Source organism: Bactrocera dorsalis, chromosome 3 (assembly GCF_023373825.1).
Source record: "Bactrocera dorsalis isolate Fly_Bdor chromosome 3, ASM2337382v1, whole genome shotgun sequence".
Lineage (NCBI taxonomy): Eukaryota > Metazoa > Arthropoda > Insecta > Diptera > Tephritidae > Bactrocera > Bactrocera dorsalis.
The window spans coordinates 11252154-11267194 of NC_064305.1; the positions used below are offsets into that span (position 1 = coordinate 11252154).

Here is a 15041-nt window from a genome sequence, read left to right on the forward strand (position 1 = left end):
ATTTCAGTTCGTCTTCCTTTCGACAAGGTGTACCTTAGATGGAATAGAATAAAAATTAATTGGCGTGATAAATGACTACTGAGAAGTAGAAGTTCCTGGATCATTGAGGCAATGTTATACCGTCTTCTATATATATGGCAGATCCTACAAACTTGGAGATCGACTGTACTAACGGGTGATTTTTTTGAGGTTAGGATTTTCATGCATTAGTATTTGACAGATCACGTGGGATTTCAGACATGGTGTCAAAGAGAAAGATGCTCAGTATGCTTTGACATTTCATCATGAATAGACTTACTAACGAGCAACGCTTGCAAATCATTGAATTTTATTACCAAAATCAGTGTTCGGTTCGAAATGTGTTTCGCGCTTTTTTATCGACAAATTTTGTTCAGCGATGAGGCTCATTTCTGGTTGAATGGCTACGTAAATAAGCAAAATTGCCGCATTTGGGGTGAAGAGCAACCAGAAGCCGTTCAAGAACTGCCCATGCATCCCGAAAAATGCACTGTTTGGTGTGGTTTGTACGCTGGTGGAATCATTGGACCGTATTTTTTCAAAGATGCTGTTGGACGCAACGTTACGGTGAATGGCGATCGCTATCGTTCGATGCTAACAAACTTTTTGTTGCCAAAAATGGAAGAACTGAACTTGGTTGACATGTGGTTTCAACAAGATGGCGCTACATGCCACACAGCTCGCGATTCTATGGCCATTTTGAGGGAAAACTTCGGACAACAATTCATCTCAAGAAATGGACCCGTAAGTTGGCCACCAAGATCATGCGATTTAACGCCTTTAGACTATTTTTTGTGGGGCTACGTCAAGTCTAAAGTCTACAGAAATAAGCCAGCAACTATTCCAGCTTTGGAAGACAACATTTCCGAAGAAATTCGGGCTATTCCGGCCGAAATGCTCGAAAAAGTTGCCCAAAATTGGACTTTCCGAATGGACCACCTAAGACGCAGCCGCGGTCAACATTTAAATGAAATTATCTTCAAAAAGTAAATGTCATGAACCAATCTAACGTTTCAAATAAAGAACCGATGAGATTTTGCAAATTTTATGCGTTTTTTTTTAAAAAAAAGTTATCAAGCTCTTAAAAAATTACCCTTTACTTGCAAGAGGGAAACTCGGGAACATCTGCTTCAACTTGCAGATTGCGTAAAGATCTAAAGATCTATCATATATCCTCAATGATCTCACAATGAGGCCTAGAAATATCCAGGAATTAATTCTTTTTTTCTGTCAAAAAGAAAGCTCGCCGAAGCCATGTAAACTAAAGTCGTTTAGTGCTAGACCTCAAGAAAACAATGGATCTCCAGTATTCTTTGCATTTACGGTATGACTATAGAGAGGTGAGGTTAACTTTCGCATTTCGGTTAAAGATCTCGGTTGAGTGTTCAATTTCCAGCAAGCCTCATCACAGCCAGCTCATTTAAAATGTAGACCGCATACGCATCATAAATCAAAGGTAACTGCTGATAAACATTATCGCAATGAGATCAGAAATTCATATAAATCCATCAACGTAAGTGTAAACCACCGAAAAATCGACTTTACTACGTAATAAACATATTTCAGATGCTAAAGTTCATTGCGATAGTTCGCCAAATTCTTCATTACCAATGCAGACAGCGTCCAGTCCACCACGAAAAAACCACCGAAATTCACCTGAAATTCGCACAAGTGTGACGCCCCGCCGGCTCAGGTGTCAAGCGCGAAGGCAAACGCGAACGCGAACGATCAATGAAATGCGCGCGCATGCAAATTAGCCGCGATAAAGTTTTATCGTATGCAAATAGCAACAAAAAACAACACTCATAGCAATAACAACAACCTTACCTCGTACGCCGGCTAAACAAGCCACAAGTTTGACAGCCATTTCAAATATATTGCCGCGTTTATAATTAAGCAATATGAATATGATTTCCGCATTGCCCGCTTAAATAAATTTAACAATTCTCTCTGCTTTTCTTGCTTTTATTTTTGTTGATTTGTTTGCCGATTTTATACACGCTCTAAAGCGCTTACGTGCTCTGTTTAGCCGGCAATTTACTTTAATTTCCGATTAGTCAATGTAAATATGCTATTTCTGTAACGGAAAACAGCTGGCGCAAGCGCAAAATCACAACGTTTTTCTTTTTTGGTCAGAACTAATAAATATTTTTATATATTATTGTATATTAGGGTGGGTCGAAAAAAACCGACTGTTTTTTTCGCTTTGTAGTCTGAAAATTTGGTTGATAAGCAGCTCTAAGAAAGGCTTTGCAAGCACAAAGTCACAAGTTCTTTTTCTCACGCACCACGTCCAGAACGGCCGTCAACATCAACTGATGATCAACACGTCAATAAAATAAAGGAATTGGTGCTTGAGAATCGACGATTAATAGTCAGAGATCTTACTGGCATCGTCAGGATAGCGGAAGGATCAATAAAACCCATTTTGAAAGATCATTTGGACCTAAGAAAAGTGAAAGCACGATTGGTTCCAAAATCACTAAATTTTTTCGAAAAAACGTATCGCATTGACGTCTGTGAAATAATGCTTTCCGACTACCAAGGTGTCATGAAACAGATTATTACTGACGATGAGGTTTGGGTCTATGCTATGGTCCTGAAGTCAGCCGAAAATCGTGACAAAGGTGAGCCGAAGCCGAAAAACCACGTCAAAGCTGGTCAAAAATCAAAGTTATGCTGACAGTTTTCTTCAATTATCGAGTTTTAGTGCACTCCGATCTCTTTTTCAACTGGCAAAACTGTCAACAAGGAATACTATTTGAGTGTTATGGCCGTAGAGGCCGCATTTATGAGCCGGCAACTCTTATTTTTTGCCTACTATAATGCACCGTCGCATACTGCATTGATTTTTCGTGAGTTTTTCGCCAAATTTTCAACCAATATCGTGCCGCAACCATCGTATTCGCCTGATTTAGCTCCGTGCGACTTTTGGCTATTCAACAAACTCAAATGACCGCTACTGGGAAACCGTTTTGAGTCAATTGAGGACATTAAAGCTGAACCGCTAAAACCATTAATGGCTTTTTTGACTTTTATAACTGTTTCGAGGATTGGAAAAAACGTTTACACAAGTACATATATTTTGACCAAGGGGGTTTACTTTGTGGAGGTCCATTTTTCTACCTGCTAATAAAAAATAATTAACCGTTAGTCGGAGGACCTTCTTGGTACAATTAAGAGCTCATACTTGAAAGGTCAGTCTTAGAACTTTCTTTCAACCAATTTTTCAGAACACAGAGCGAAAAAGAAAACATTCGTTCCCAGACGACTTAAAGTTCGATTGTTTTTTTGTTTACCCACCCTAATGTACATATATGCGTATTCCATATACACACCTTTTATTGCTGTTCCGAGTGTTAAGGCAATTGCGACGAATTAATATGCTGTGAATGAACTAGAATTTTGTATATATTTTTAAGCAATAAATTCCGCTTGACCTAAGCCTGTCTTATAAGTGTAATAGGCGAGGTCATGCATGTGTCAATTCACCCCGCAATTTACAGATATAAAGCATAGAAAGCAGACTTGAGATTGAATGCTTATTCCTGTTCTCAATTATTCCTAAATTGTTCGCGTTAGCTCTACGATTTCGGTCGGTTTCAAGTCATACTAAAAGAGGGTGTATGACGCAAGAACAACCCAGCCATTTACACGAAGCTGAATCTCAGACGACTCTTGAAGCTGATAGAATACTGCAAGATACTCCAGGCGGACGTCTTTGCGGTCAGGAAAGCGGCTGAGGTAGTTTACAACTCAGCTAACATTATAAAGGATTTAAAAACTCACATTGTATAACTTCAGAGAATATTCTTAAAAGCAGGGATGATGTAGATTTTGCGGGTACCGCTGCGGCTTCGGGTCGACAGTCAGTACCAGAAATACGGCAGTCAGTAAAAACGATATAAAATGAAATTTTCAGAAGGGCTAACAGAAGGTTAGGCCGAGATGGATGAAAGGGTTAACGTCCTGTATGACATATGCTTCAGCTCAAACTTATCTCAACCTTCAACTGGTATTACTTACGGCCAATAGGTCTAGGTATGGCTTGACAGTCTGCCATTATAACTCATCGGCAAACATAAGTTCATTTTCATGTGAATTTTGGAATATTGGTGTGTTTGGCAGTACTCTGTCTCGAATATTTAAAAATCCATTCTGCACCCATCAAATACTATGAATGAGTACCACTAGGTCCCGAATCTATATCCAGTAATATGTTTCAAACTTGAGTATTACGGCATAGTCTTGTCATGGTTTCCGTGGTTTCCTACTCTAGACATTTCCTGCACCCATCTCGATCGGTCAGACCCATTCTGCTAATTCCTGCTTAATTCCTGAATTATAAAACGACATAAAGTCGTACTGGATAAGTGAGAGAATGTTGACTTACCGACTTGGTAGGTTGCTGAGTATACTGTTGGCGTCATTTTATTTAGGTTATTATATTTATCACGATTTGTACCTAGTGAAGGTTATGTTAGGTTATGTAAAGAGGTTGATTTCTCGTGAAACCACGAATAATCTCACTTGAGCAACTAGCGACGCCTGTCCTTTGTATGGATCAGCCCAGTGATATTAAAAGCTAATCGCTTTTATATAAAAAATATTATACAATGTTGAGAATATTACGATGCCTGATATGTCACTCTCTGTACTAGTTGAAATCAAATATAATAAATAAACATAAACATATATGTATAAATAATAAATATAAACATTTTTATTTCCTTAAAATGCTTTTCAGTCAATCTGCTAGATCAGGTTTTCTGGTTAAAATACCGGTTTTGCATTTTTTTATCGGATAGATATATAGTTTATTAACATATACTGAATTCCTCCATCTTCTCTTGTCAAGGCGAATAAAACAACACTTTAAAATTAATTTTTCAACAAAATGGTTATATTACTTAGCAAACATTTCGTCAGGTGTTAATTAAACTATACGATGTTTAGAGATTTTATATGCATATATTCATAGATATTCACACTCGTGAATTGTTTGACGACATCGCTTGCCTTTATCAATTTGTTTGCAGAGACTTGCGCGTGTCGCACACTTTAAGTAAGTACTGTATTGCAATAAAAATATTCTAAAGATTTTTTTAAAGGAAATATTATGAATATACATATAGATTTTATAGAGCTACACGATATTTAGGATGCGGATAGGTATAAATACATACGAGAGAAACAATTCGTATAGAGTCCATGAGCACGGCTGAAGGAGAGGAAATTTCAGTGGACACACCGAGCACCATGAAATGCAGCTCCCAGCTGTTTATAAATCGATCCGTGGTTGCGGTCTGAGCTTGGAAGTCACTTTTAAGAATATCTGCTCTTCAAGCTGTCCATTTATATATGTTTTATTTTTATTAAAAAAATATTAATATTCAGTTCAACGGTTTATTGTAATATATAATTCATAGTCAACAATGTTTTGGGAAAATTACATGGATTAAAAAAGAAGATAAAAATAAATGCATTTTCTGTAAAACAAACTTAACACATTTAGCAATTTAACACAACATACTTCACATAAGCCTACCAACAGCACTTCAATAAAGAAGATAATAGTAATGTAAAGAAAATAGTAATGTAAACATTCAAAATAAAAGCGTTTTGAGTTATAAACTACTCTTTTTTTATTTGTTAGACAAATTTAAAGCGCGCAAATAAAATATAATAATTTTATGTGTTTGTTTTGCAATTATTAATTTACTATTACATCTACTCTACTCTCCCTTATAGACCGGTTTACGTTTCTCCGCGAATGCCTGCAAACCCTCCAAGCGATCTTTGGTTGGTATAACCTGTGAATAGCAAATTTCCTCAATGGAATAGCCAGTGTTTAGATCAACTTGTATGCCCTTATCAATTGCCAATTTTGCCATTCGCACACCTACCGGACCATTTGGCAATATTTCCTCAGCAATTTCCAAAGCTTTCTGATAAGCAGCATCTCCACTTTCATTTTGTGGCACTACATGATTGACAATACCAAAATCTTTGGCCTCCTTGCCGTTGAGTACACGTGATGTGAATATGAGTTCTTTGGCCAATGCGGGTGACAGTATGCGTGGCAAGCGTTGGGTACCGCCCGCACCGGGTATAATTGCTAAACGTGTTTCTACCAAACCCATTTTCGTATTATCTGCCGCTGTACGCATGTCACAAGCCAAAGCCATTTCCAAACCACCACCGAGTGCATGGCCATCGAGTGCAGCAATTGATGGCATTGGCAACTGTTCGAGTGCCATTAGTAATTCACGCAAACTTGTGACAAATGCGCCTGCTTCATCTGGCGTCATTGTTTTTCGTTCTTTGAGATCAGCACCAGCACAGAAGATGCCAGGCGATGAGCTACGTAAAATCACACATCTAGAACCATTGTCCTGTTCCAGTTCCTCTATGACACCCTCGAAAGCTTCCACCAAACTTCGACTGAAAGAGTTTTTCGCCTGCGGTCTGTTGAGGCTAATTACTGTAATTCCCTTGCGTTCGCCATCCAGGCGTTCCACCAATACTTCTTTGCCAGATTCCGCTGTGGCAAAACCACGAATTCGTAGTGTGTTGAATAATGTGGGCGACGTAAGTCGAGTAAGGCTACGCAACATGATGTTCTGGTAGAGATTTGTTAGTTTATATTAGAAAATAATAAACTTTATAAAAAGTGATTATAAAACAATGACGAGCACGCTGTTGTCAAAGACCGGTTGAAATGTGGAATAATGGAAGCAAAACAAATAATAGGCAAAACAGCTGTTAGAAAAGTGTAGTAAAGAAAATGCGTAAAGCTATAGGGTAAAACAAGATAACAAAATCTGTAATTTTAATTAATATTTTATTGTAATTGGAGAACATTATGTAAGTAAATATTTTTATTTTGAATTATAATTATAATAATAATAACAATTAATAAATGATTAGGTGTATGCCATACACATATTACTATTTCTATTGTTTCACTCAAATGGGAAATTAATACTCTATTGTGAATGTTGGAATGTTATCAGATGGTGTGTGCATTGGCTAGACAAAAACAAAAAGCGTATAAAAACAATGATGCGGTATGTTGTCAAATTCAACTGACACTAAAGAAATTTAAAGAAGCAGCTACGGCTACTAAAGTTAATACAAAATTTTATAAAATTGTTTTCAAGACTAAGGCATGTTGTTTATAGTAAATTCATACAATAATTAGTGATTAGAAGTTAAATATCAGCTTATAAAATTTAGTATTTCATTGGTTGCAAATTCTACAAACTTCTTTACGCTGTTTGGCTGATGACGTAGTTCACCTGAATTATACGACTGTTGAAGGCAAAAAAAAGGAAGAATAAACGCGAAGGAATGTTTTATACAAACACTTCGAAAGCAAATAAATTAGCCAATTAGTACAAACCCATCACATTTAATTTTTTAGCATAATAAGAGGTTTGTAAGTGCACCAAAAACTTTTCAGAAAAAAAATGTTATTGTCTGCTTTATGCCATGGCAGTGATTCATTGTTTTCTTATATTCCACAGTGAAGCAAAATAAAATCTAATTGCGTGCATCATTACAAAGAGTATAAATCTTAAAAACTTCATTTAAAGTACTTTCAGCTCTGCACGCAACTAATTTTATACGGAACGCCTAACTAACACAGTTCACTGTTGTAACGGCCAAAACAAAATGCTGCCGCGTACAGCTGAAATTGTGCGTGTGCTGCGCGTGCGGCAGCATTTCTTGGGCCGACGGAGCTTGCATGCCTTGAGAAATATTGTATCCATTGAAAAGGTAAGCTTGAAATTTTTAGTTGTAAAATAATTAATACATATTTATTACAGCTTAATCAACACTTGTCGTGTAATAATGCATTTAGTTTTACATACAGCAGAATTTCAAATAAATTCGTCAATGAGCAACACTTGCGTTGCGCTTCCTCCTCGAAGAAGGTAACATAGTTCCTTTTAAACAAAATTTTTGTAAAAACTATTCTTTTATACATATACATTTTATTTAGGTTGAAGCTGCTGCTGTTACCAGTGCATCCAGTTCGTCCGCCAGTATTGGCAATGAGGCGACGTCAAAAGTTAAAACTACCAAAAAGTCCGCTACAGAACCTAAGCAAATTATGAAATCGGCCACAACCAATAGCGCATCTGTGGCGGCCGACGCTGTGCAGACCAGCGAAACTAAAACGATGGAGGTGAAAACCAAAAAAGGCATACTCTCCATCACTGCCACCATAGAAGGCTCGAAAATAAATGATATAGTTTTCGAGAAAACGAAACCACCTGTTGTGCCAGACACAATAATACCACCAGCGAAATTACCAGTAAATGATGTGCTAAAAGAGACCGCGCAAGCAGCCGCTGCGCAACTGCAGACATCACCCACAATCGATGCAGCGGCCACTGCAGCGACAATGGCAGCTGCAACGGCTAACGCCAAAGCGGCCATAGCAAAAGCAACAAAACCAAAACCAAAAGTCGTTACGACCACAACAACGGATATTGGCACAGCGACAGTAACAACAACAGTTGTGCAACAAACAAAGCAAGCTACCCCACCAGTTGCCGAGGTTGTGGTGCAGAAGCCGGTAAGAAGCCCCAACAAACTTATTAAACTATCCATATAACATAATCTTGTTTTCGTACAATTTATAGAAACGAGTTTTGGTGGATTTCAATCGTTCCTCTTTGGAACGCAATTTCATAACTCCTGCACGTGCTATGAGCGATTTTTTGCTGAAAGCGTCAGATTTGGAAAGTCTATCTAAGATAAAACGACGTTCGCCATACGAACAGGAGCCACCTATAACGGTGTATTGGCGTAAAGATGTCGAAGCGAAGGCGATCGGTGTGTGGGGCTCACGTGAGAATTTGCTTAAAGAGCAGCTGAAGCGCGAAGTAGAACGCAAGAAGCATCAGCAAAGTAATTATATTATCGGTCATAAAAACTGACCAATCGTAATCATGCCTTTTTGTGGTCTATTTTGGTTTACAGATCTGTTCACAGTGAAGCGCCGCTTGCGTGACTATCGACGTGAAATTGGCGCACGTACAGTGGTGGTTGACTCGGAACCCGGTTTGACCGGCAAATCGGGCAAAGTAGTGTTGATTGCGATTGGCATGTAAGTGATGCGTCCAATAATCAGAGATTGTCATAAATCTTGATTTATTTCTCAACAGTAACGGCCTCAATTTCCTCTTCAAAGCCTGCGGTTGGGTGTACTCGGGCTCTCACAGCATGTTTGCCGAGAGCATACACTCGCTGGCCGACACAATAAACCAACTAATTTTAGCTTATGGCATACACAAGTCAACACAAATGGCCGATTCGGACCATCCGTATGGCTATAGTAATATGAAGTATGTTTCTTCGCTCATTTCGGGCGTGGGCATATTTTGTGTGGGCGCTGGCTTATCGGTGTATCACGGCATAACGGGTCTGATGCATCCAGAACCAGTAGAGAATTTCTTTTGGGCTTTCTTCATACTCGGCGGTTCGCTGGTGTCTGAGGGTGCCACACTCATCGTGGCGTTAAACGAATTACAACGCGCTGCTAAGTGTAGCGGTGTGTCGTTCAAGGATTATGGTGCGTTCTCAAGCTACATGAATTATATAATTACTTTTTATTAACAATTTGTATGCAGTGTTGAGTGGCAAAGATCCCTGTGTTAATGTTGTGCTCACTGAGGATGCTGCCGCTGTGACCAGCGTGGCTGTAGCCGCCACATGCATGGGTCTCACTTCAATTACCGGCTTGCCGGTGTTCGATGCCGTTGGCTCGTTGTTGGTGGGCGGCATTTTAGGCGCTGTAGCCTCCTTTATTATCTACACAAATGCCACGGCGCTGGTGGGCAAGTAAGTGTTGTTTTAGGAAAATATATTTGCATTCATAATTATAACGGCGCTTTATTGTCGTTTCAAGATCCATATCAGAGGATTTGTTGAATAAGATAAACGCTGAGCTGGAAAGCGATGTGATGATACGCGCCATACACGATGTCAAAGGCATTGATATGGGCAATTCTCTAGTGCGTTACAAGGTGAGTGAAACTTGTACTTTAAATGTGGTAAATTTGTGCTAAAATTTTATACTTTTTAATCATATTTTTTCTGTAGGCCGAAATGGATTTTGATGGACGTGAGTTAACGCGCTCATATTTGGATAAACAGGAATTGAACGATCTCTTGAGAGTAAGTAATGCTCATCATTGTTATTGTAGCAACATAAAAGTTCAGCAAGTGTGGAAAGTTCTCTGAGTGCCATTCACTTTGTAGTGACCAGAAACGATTCTTTTACATACGACTCAAGCAGCACACAACTTCCGGTCTTAGACCAAGTATCCTCTGGGTAGCCAAAGAATAATCGTTTGAAAGGGAGCTAAAGTGAGAATGCGAATTCCTCCTCAGGGTTGTGCGCTGGGTTTGGGACCCGCCACGTAAAAAAACGTTCCCAATGAAAATGAAACAATAGCTCTGGAAGAGAAACCCCTTTTGATGACGACCATGGCAAACGCATTAAAAAAGAGTTTCCCATTTGCGCCACTTTGTGAAAAGAAGAAATGACTGGCGTACTGTTGTTAACTCGGCTCTTACCGCATAAACGGTGTCTTCGAAGCTGCTCATTTGTCGGTAACGTCGATATCGGACCACTATAGCATATGGCTGCCCTACAAAATAATCAAACGCAATCCAGTCCTTGTATGGAAAACTTTTTTTAATGACCAGTTATTTTAAAAAAATTTGGCACAGGTGTATGTCCAAAACAACGGTATAAACTCCAAAGAAACTGCTCAGATCGAACCATTGTAACATGTAGCTGCCATACAAACTGATCACTCAAAATCTACTCCTTGTATGGAAAACTTTTTTATTTGCCGAGATATCGTCTCGAAATTTGGCATGGGTTATTGTCCAAGACAACGTTAAAAACTCTGAGAAAATTGTTCAGATCGAAGAACTATAGCATATAGCTGCCATACAAAATTTTTTTCTTGTTTCACTATTAACTAAATATTGTTGTTAAACATTTTCTAACCTCAATTTTTTTTGTAACTCCTTTTAGACGGTACAATCATTCCAAAAAGTTGAAGAACTAGAGGAGTTTCTGTTGAAGCACGGCGAAAATATTGTTGACCTCATGGGTGGCGAAATTGATCGAATAGAAATGAAGCTAAGGGTATGCAACTACCTATTTTCTTGCTTATAATTATTTTTATTAATTGTATTGCCGCTTTTCTTTACAGAAAAAATTCCCCGAAATACGACATTGTGATCTAGAGATTTTGTAAACTGCTTAATAAGTCTTTCATTTAACTTTACTTTAGTGTATAAAGCGCAACGGTCAAAACGTCAGGTTCAAACATACATATGTATGTACGTGTATACTCATTATGTTCAATCTGCACATGCTGTTGTGGTACCGTTCGTTGTATATAAGCGAAGAGTGCTACTTTTAATTGATATGGACGCGCAATTTGGACGCTAGAAACGTTATCTAAGTTTCATGCTGTGAAACCACAATAATTTTACTTTATTTATGCTTGAATTAATAATTATTTTACTGTTATACTTAACTTAAAGAAGCAACTTAATTTATTTTGGTATAAAAGCTAAATCCAATTCATCGACTATTATATACAGGAACAAAATGATGATAATAAAATTGTAATTATGTTTATGTAAATTGTGTTTTTTTGGTGTTGGTGTTTTAGTTGCTTCAATTCGCCCAGTTTTGCACTAAAATATTGCAAAGTATTTTGAAAAGCAACATTCTTTGAGTTCGAAGTTTGTAAAATTTTTTTTCAAAACCTCGATTTTTGTTATCAAAAACTCGATTTTTGTTCTCAAAAACTCAATTTTTTTTTTCAAAATTTTAAAGTTTTTTTTCAAACCTTGCTCTCGATTTTTTTTCTTAAGAACTCGACTTCTTTTTAAATCTCGAAATTTTTTCAAACCACGAATTGGTTTTCTCTAACCTCGAATTTTTTTCAAAACCTGGAATTTTTTTCAAAACCTCGAAATTCTTTTTTCGAAAATTCGAATTTATTTTTTCCAAACCTCGAAATTTTTTCAAAACCTCGAATTTTTTCAAAATCTCGATTTTGTTTACAAAACCTCGATTTTTTTCAAGACCTGTAACTTTTTTTTCAAAACCTCGAATTTTTTTTCCAAACCTCTATTTTTTCCTCGCACCTTTATTGAAAACCTCGAATTTTTGTTCTCAAAATCTCGATTTTTTTTTCAAAATTTCAAAGTTTTTTTTTCAAACCTTGCCCTCGATTTTTGTCGCAAAAACTCGATTATTTTTAAAACCTCGAAATTTTTTCAATCCACGAATTTTTTTCTCTAAACCTCGAATTTGTTTTTTCCGAACCTCGACTTTATTTTTTTAAAACTTCAATTTTTTTTCAAAACATTGAATTTTTTTCAAAACTTCTAATTTTTTCCCAAACCTCTATTTTTTCGAACTCGATTTTTTTCAAAACCTCGCACTTTTTTTTCAAAACTTCGAACTTTTTATTCAAAACCTCCAACTTTTTTCAAAACTTCGAATTTTTTTAAAACCTCGACTTATTTTCCAAACCTCTATTTTGTTTTCAAAACCTCGATTTTTTCCTTAACCCCGTTTTTTTTTATTTCAAAACTCCGATTTTTTTCAAAACCTCAACTTTTTTTTCAAATCCTCGAATTTGTTTTCCAATCCTCGCACTTTTTTTTCGAACTCGATTTTTTTTTTCAAAACCTCGCACTTTTTTTTCTAACTCGAAGCTTTTTTTCAAAACCTCGAATTTTTTTCAAAACCTCGAATTTTATCCAAACCTAGAACTTTTCTTCGAACTCGAAGTTTTTTTCAAAACTTCGAACTTTTTAATCAAAACCAATTTTTTTCAAAACCTCGAAATTTTTTTATCAAAAACTCGATATTTTTTTTTTCAAAATTTCAATTTTTTTCCAAAACCTTGAATTTTTTAAAGAGCGATTTTTTTTCGAAACCTCGATTTTTTTCCAAATGGTAAATAGCTGTCCAAATGGTATTTTTCGTGACTCTATGAATATGAACCTTATCTAACCTATGTACCTTTCTTCGCTTTCAAACACTGTAACTCTTAAAAGTGAACCCTTTATAATTTAGGCCAGAAAAAACTGTTTCCAATTATATCACCTATTAAAACCCATACGCTGAGTTTAAATACCATAATTTCATATTTCGGTTCAAACGAGTTCAGTGAAACCATTTTCCTCGCATTCATTCGCGCACATTTTCCAACTACGATCTCTAGGAGCAAGCTATTAATTTATATTTATTTTAATCATATGAAAGTACATACGAGTATGTAAGTACTGTATTATATATGTATGTATATACGCGCATATGTTCGCAAGTGCCTTGAGATGCCGAGATGCTGTCACTTTTGTTTACTCTTACTTTCCGACACGTCAATTTGCATGCCACGCCCACCGCACCCGCCGCGTTCGCTTAAATTGTAAACATAAACAATTATTCTCTCGCTTGCTTTTGTTTACATTTTGAATTACAAACTTGAATATACATATGTACATATATAAATATACATATGCACATTTTTATACGCTTGTGAGTTCCCTAAGCCATTGAACGTAGGCGATGCCGGCATTTTATCATGCAAATTTCTCAGCTAATCGTTCATAACAGCTTTAATTGGAAGGCTAACGAGAAATGCTATACCGGTTTGTTGTTAGAGGCGCATAACGGGATACCAAGTTCCATAACCAAAATTTGAATTCTTCTTGGGTTTAGGTTTCTCTACGGTATCTTTGAGATTTCGGGTACATTCCCACTTCTCAAACCTAAGACATCCCTAAGCAGAGACCTCACTCGACGAGCCTCCAACTACCACGACGACACTAATAAACAGTAAAGAATGCATTAGTTATATTCTTCATAGTATTCACAGTACTAAATGCTTTTTTAAAGGTCTTTATAAATACTCAGAAATCACAGCAACAAACAAAAAATACTATCGAAAAACAAGACGTTCGATTATTAGAAAATATGATCTTGAACTATAAACCATATTAGTTACTGAAGACCTGGGCTTTTCAAATACGGCTACGAAGAACTGATAAGGAGCTTCTTTGTCCGACGAAAGCACGCTTGACGACCTGGGAGACCCCACAATCTGCGCCAACTACAGTGGGATAAGTCACCCCAACATCGTATATAAGGTTCTATCGAGCGTATTGTGTGAAAGACTGAAGCCCACCATCAATAAACTGATTGGACCTTATTAGTGTGGCTTTAGGTCTGAAAAATAAACAACTGACCAGGTAAGGCTCGTCGTGGTTTCCACATCATCTGTTGACAGTCATAACTTAGGAGTTGTAGATAGAGAGAGAGTAAAGTTCTCTCTCGACGAACAAAGACCAAATTCTACCTGTCGCTTATTATCCCCATCCTGCTATATGGTGTGGAGGTATGGACAATGATATCACCTGATGAGTCGGCGTTACGAGTTATCGAGAGAAAGGTTCTGCGGCAGATTATGGTATTATGCCTTGCGTGTTGACTACGGCGAATATCGTATTCGATGGAATGATGAATTGTATGAGATAAACAACGACATTGACATAGTTCAGCGAACTAAGAGACAGCGGAATCTCTTAATATTTAAGGACCATTCGAAGAAGCAGTAGAGTTAGGATAGTATTTTTCATAACAGCTGAAAACATTTCTGAAGTAGTTTCGAGGAATGGTGCCGAGTTGATTGACAGTCCTTGGCCGCATAATAAGCCGGGTCCGTTCCGGTTACTTAGATCCGACTGTCTTGAGACTTGTTAATTCAAGGGAAGGAGTCGGTATTGGTCTTCAATTGTATCTGCGAGAAAATCAACATGATACTTCTTCTCGAAGTTTTCATTATTCATAATAATTTCTTTAAATAATAAAAAAGTATCCACTATTATCAAATCACCTTCCTTCACTGCGGTCACTTAATTACCATACTAAGTCCAGCTGTCATTTCATAACATCTCCTTTAAAGGCA

The 15041-nt window shown here is 37.2% G+C and overlaps 2 protein-coding genes across 5 annotated transcripts in view; one reads left to right on the plus strand and one right to left on the minus strand.

The window, feature by feature from the left end:
- The window catches only part of LOC105226673 (zinc transporter 9), an 81095-nt gene extending 69394 nt beyond the window's left edge, over window positions 1–11701 (plus strand). Inside the window, exons 1-12 of one of the 4 annotated variants that reach the window (XM_011205670.4) lie at window positions 7092–7459; window positions 7548–7800; window positions 7851–7958; window positions 8027–8605; window positions 8673–8940; window positions 9013–9139; window positions 9198–9604; window positions 9663–9873; window positions 9941–10058; window positions 10135–10209; window positions 11081–11194; window positions 11262–11701. In XM_011205670.4, coding sequence (XP_011203972.2) covers window positions 7696–7800; window positions 7851–7958; window positions 8027–8605; window positions 8673–8940; window positions 9013–9139; window positions 9198–9604; window positions 9663–9873; window positions 9941–10058; window positions 10135–10209; window positions 11081–11194; window positions 11262–11306 — 2157 coding nt within the window. In that variant the 5' untranslated portion in view covers window positions 7092–7459; window positions 7548–7695 and the 3' untranslated portion in view covers window positions 11307–11701. Of the gene's footprint in view, window positions 1–7091; window positions 7460–7547; window positions 7801–7850; window positions 7959–8026; window positions 8606–8672; window positions 8941–9012; window positions 9140–9197; window positions 9605–9662; window positions 9874–9940; window positions 10059–10134; window positions 10210–11080; window positions 11195–11261 lie in introns of those variants that run through there. The other 3 variants (XM_011205669.4, XM_011205672.4, XM_029550364.2) reach the window with 3 other exon arrangements.
- Window positions 5411–6815, minus strand: LOC105226671 (methylglutaconyl-CoA hydratase, mitochondrial). Its single transcript, XM_011205668.4, has one exon. The coding sequence runs from the start codon at window positions 6633–6635 to the stop codon at window positions 5754–5756; it is 882 nt and encodes a 293-aa protein (XP_011203970.2). The 5' UTR covers window positions 6636–6815; the 3' UTR covers window positions 5411–5753.
- Window positions 11702–15041: the final 3340 nt, after the last annotated feature.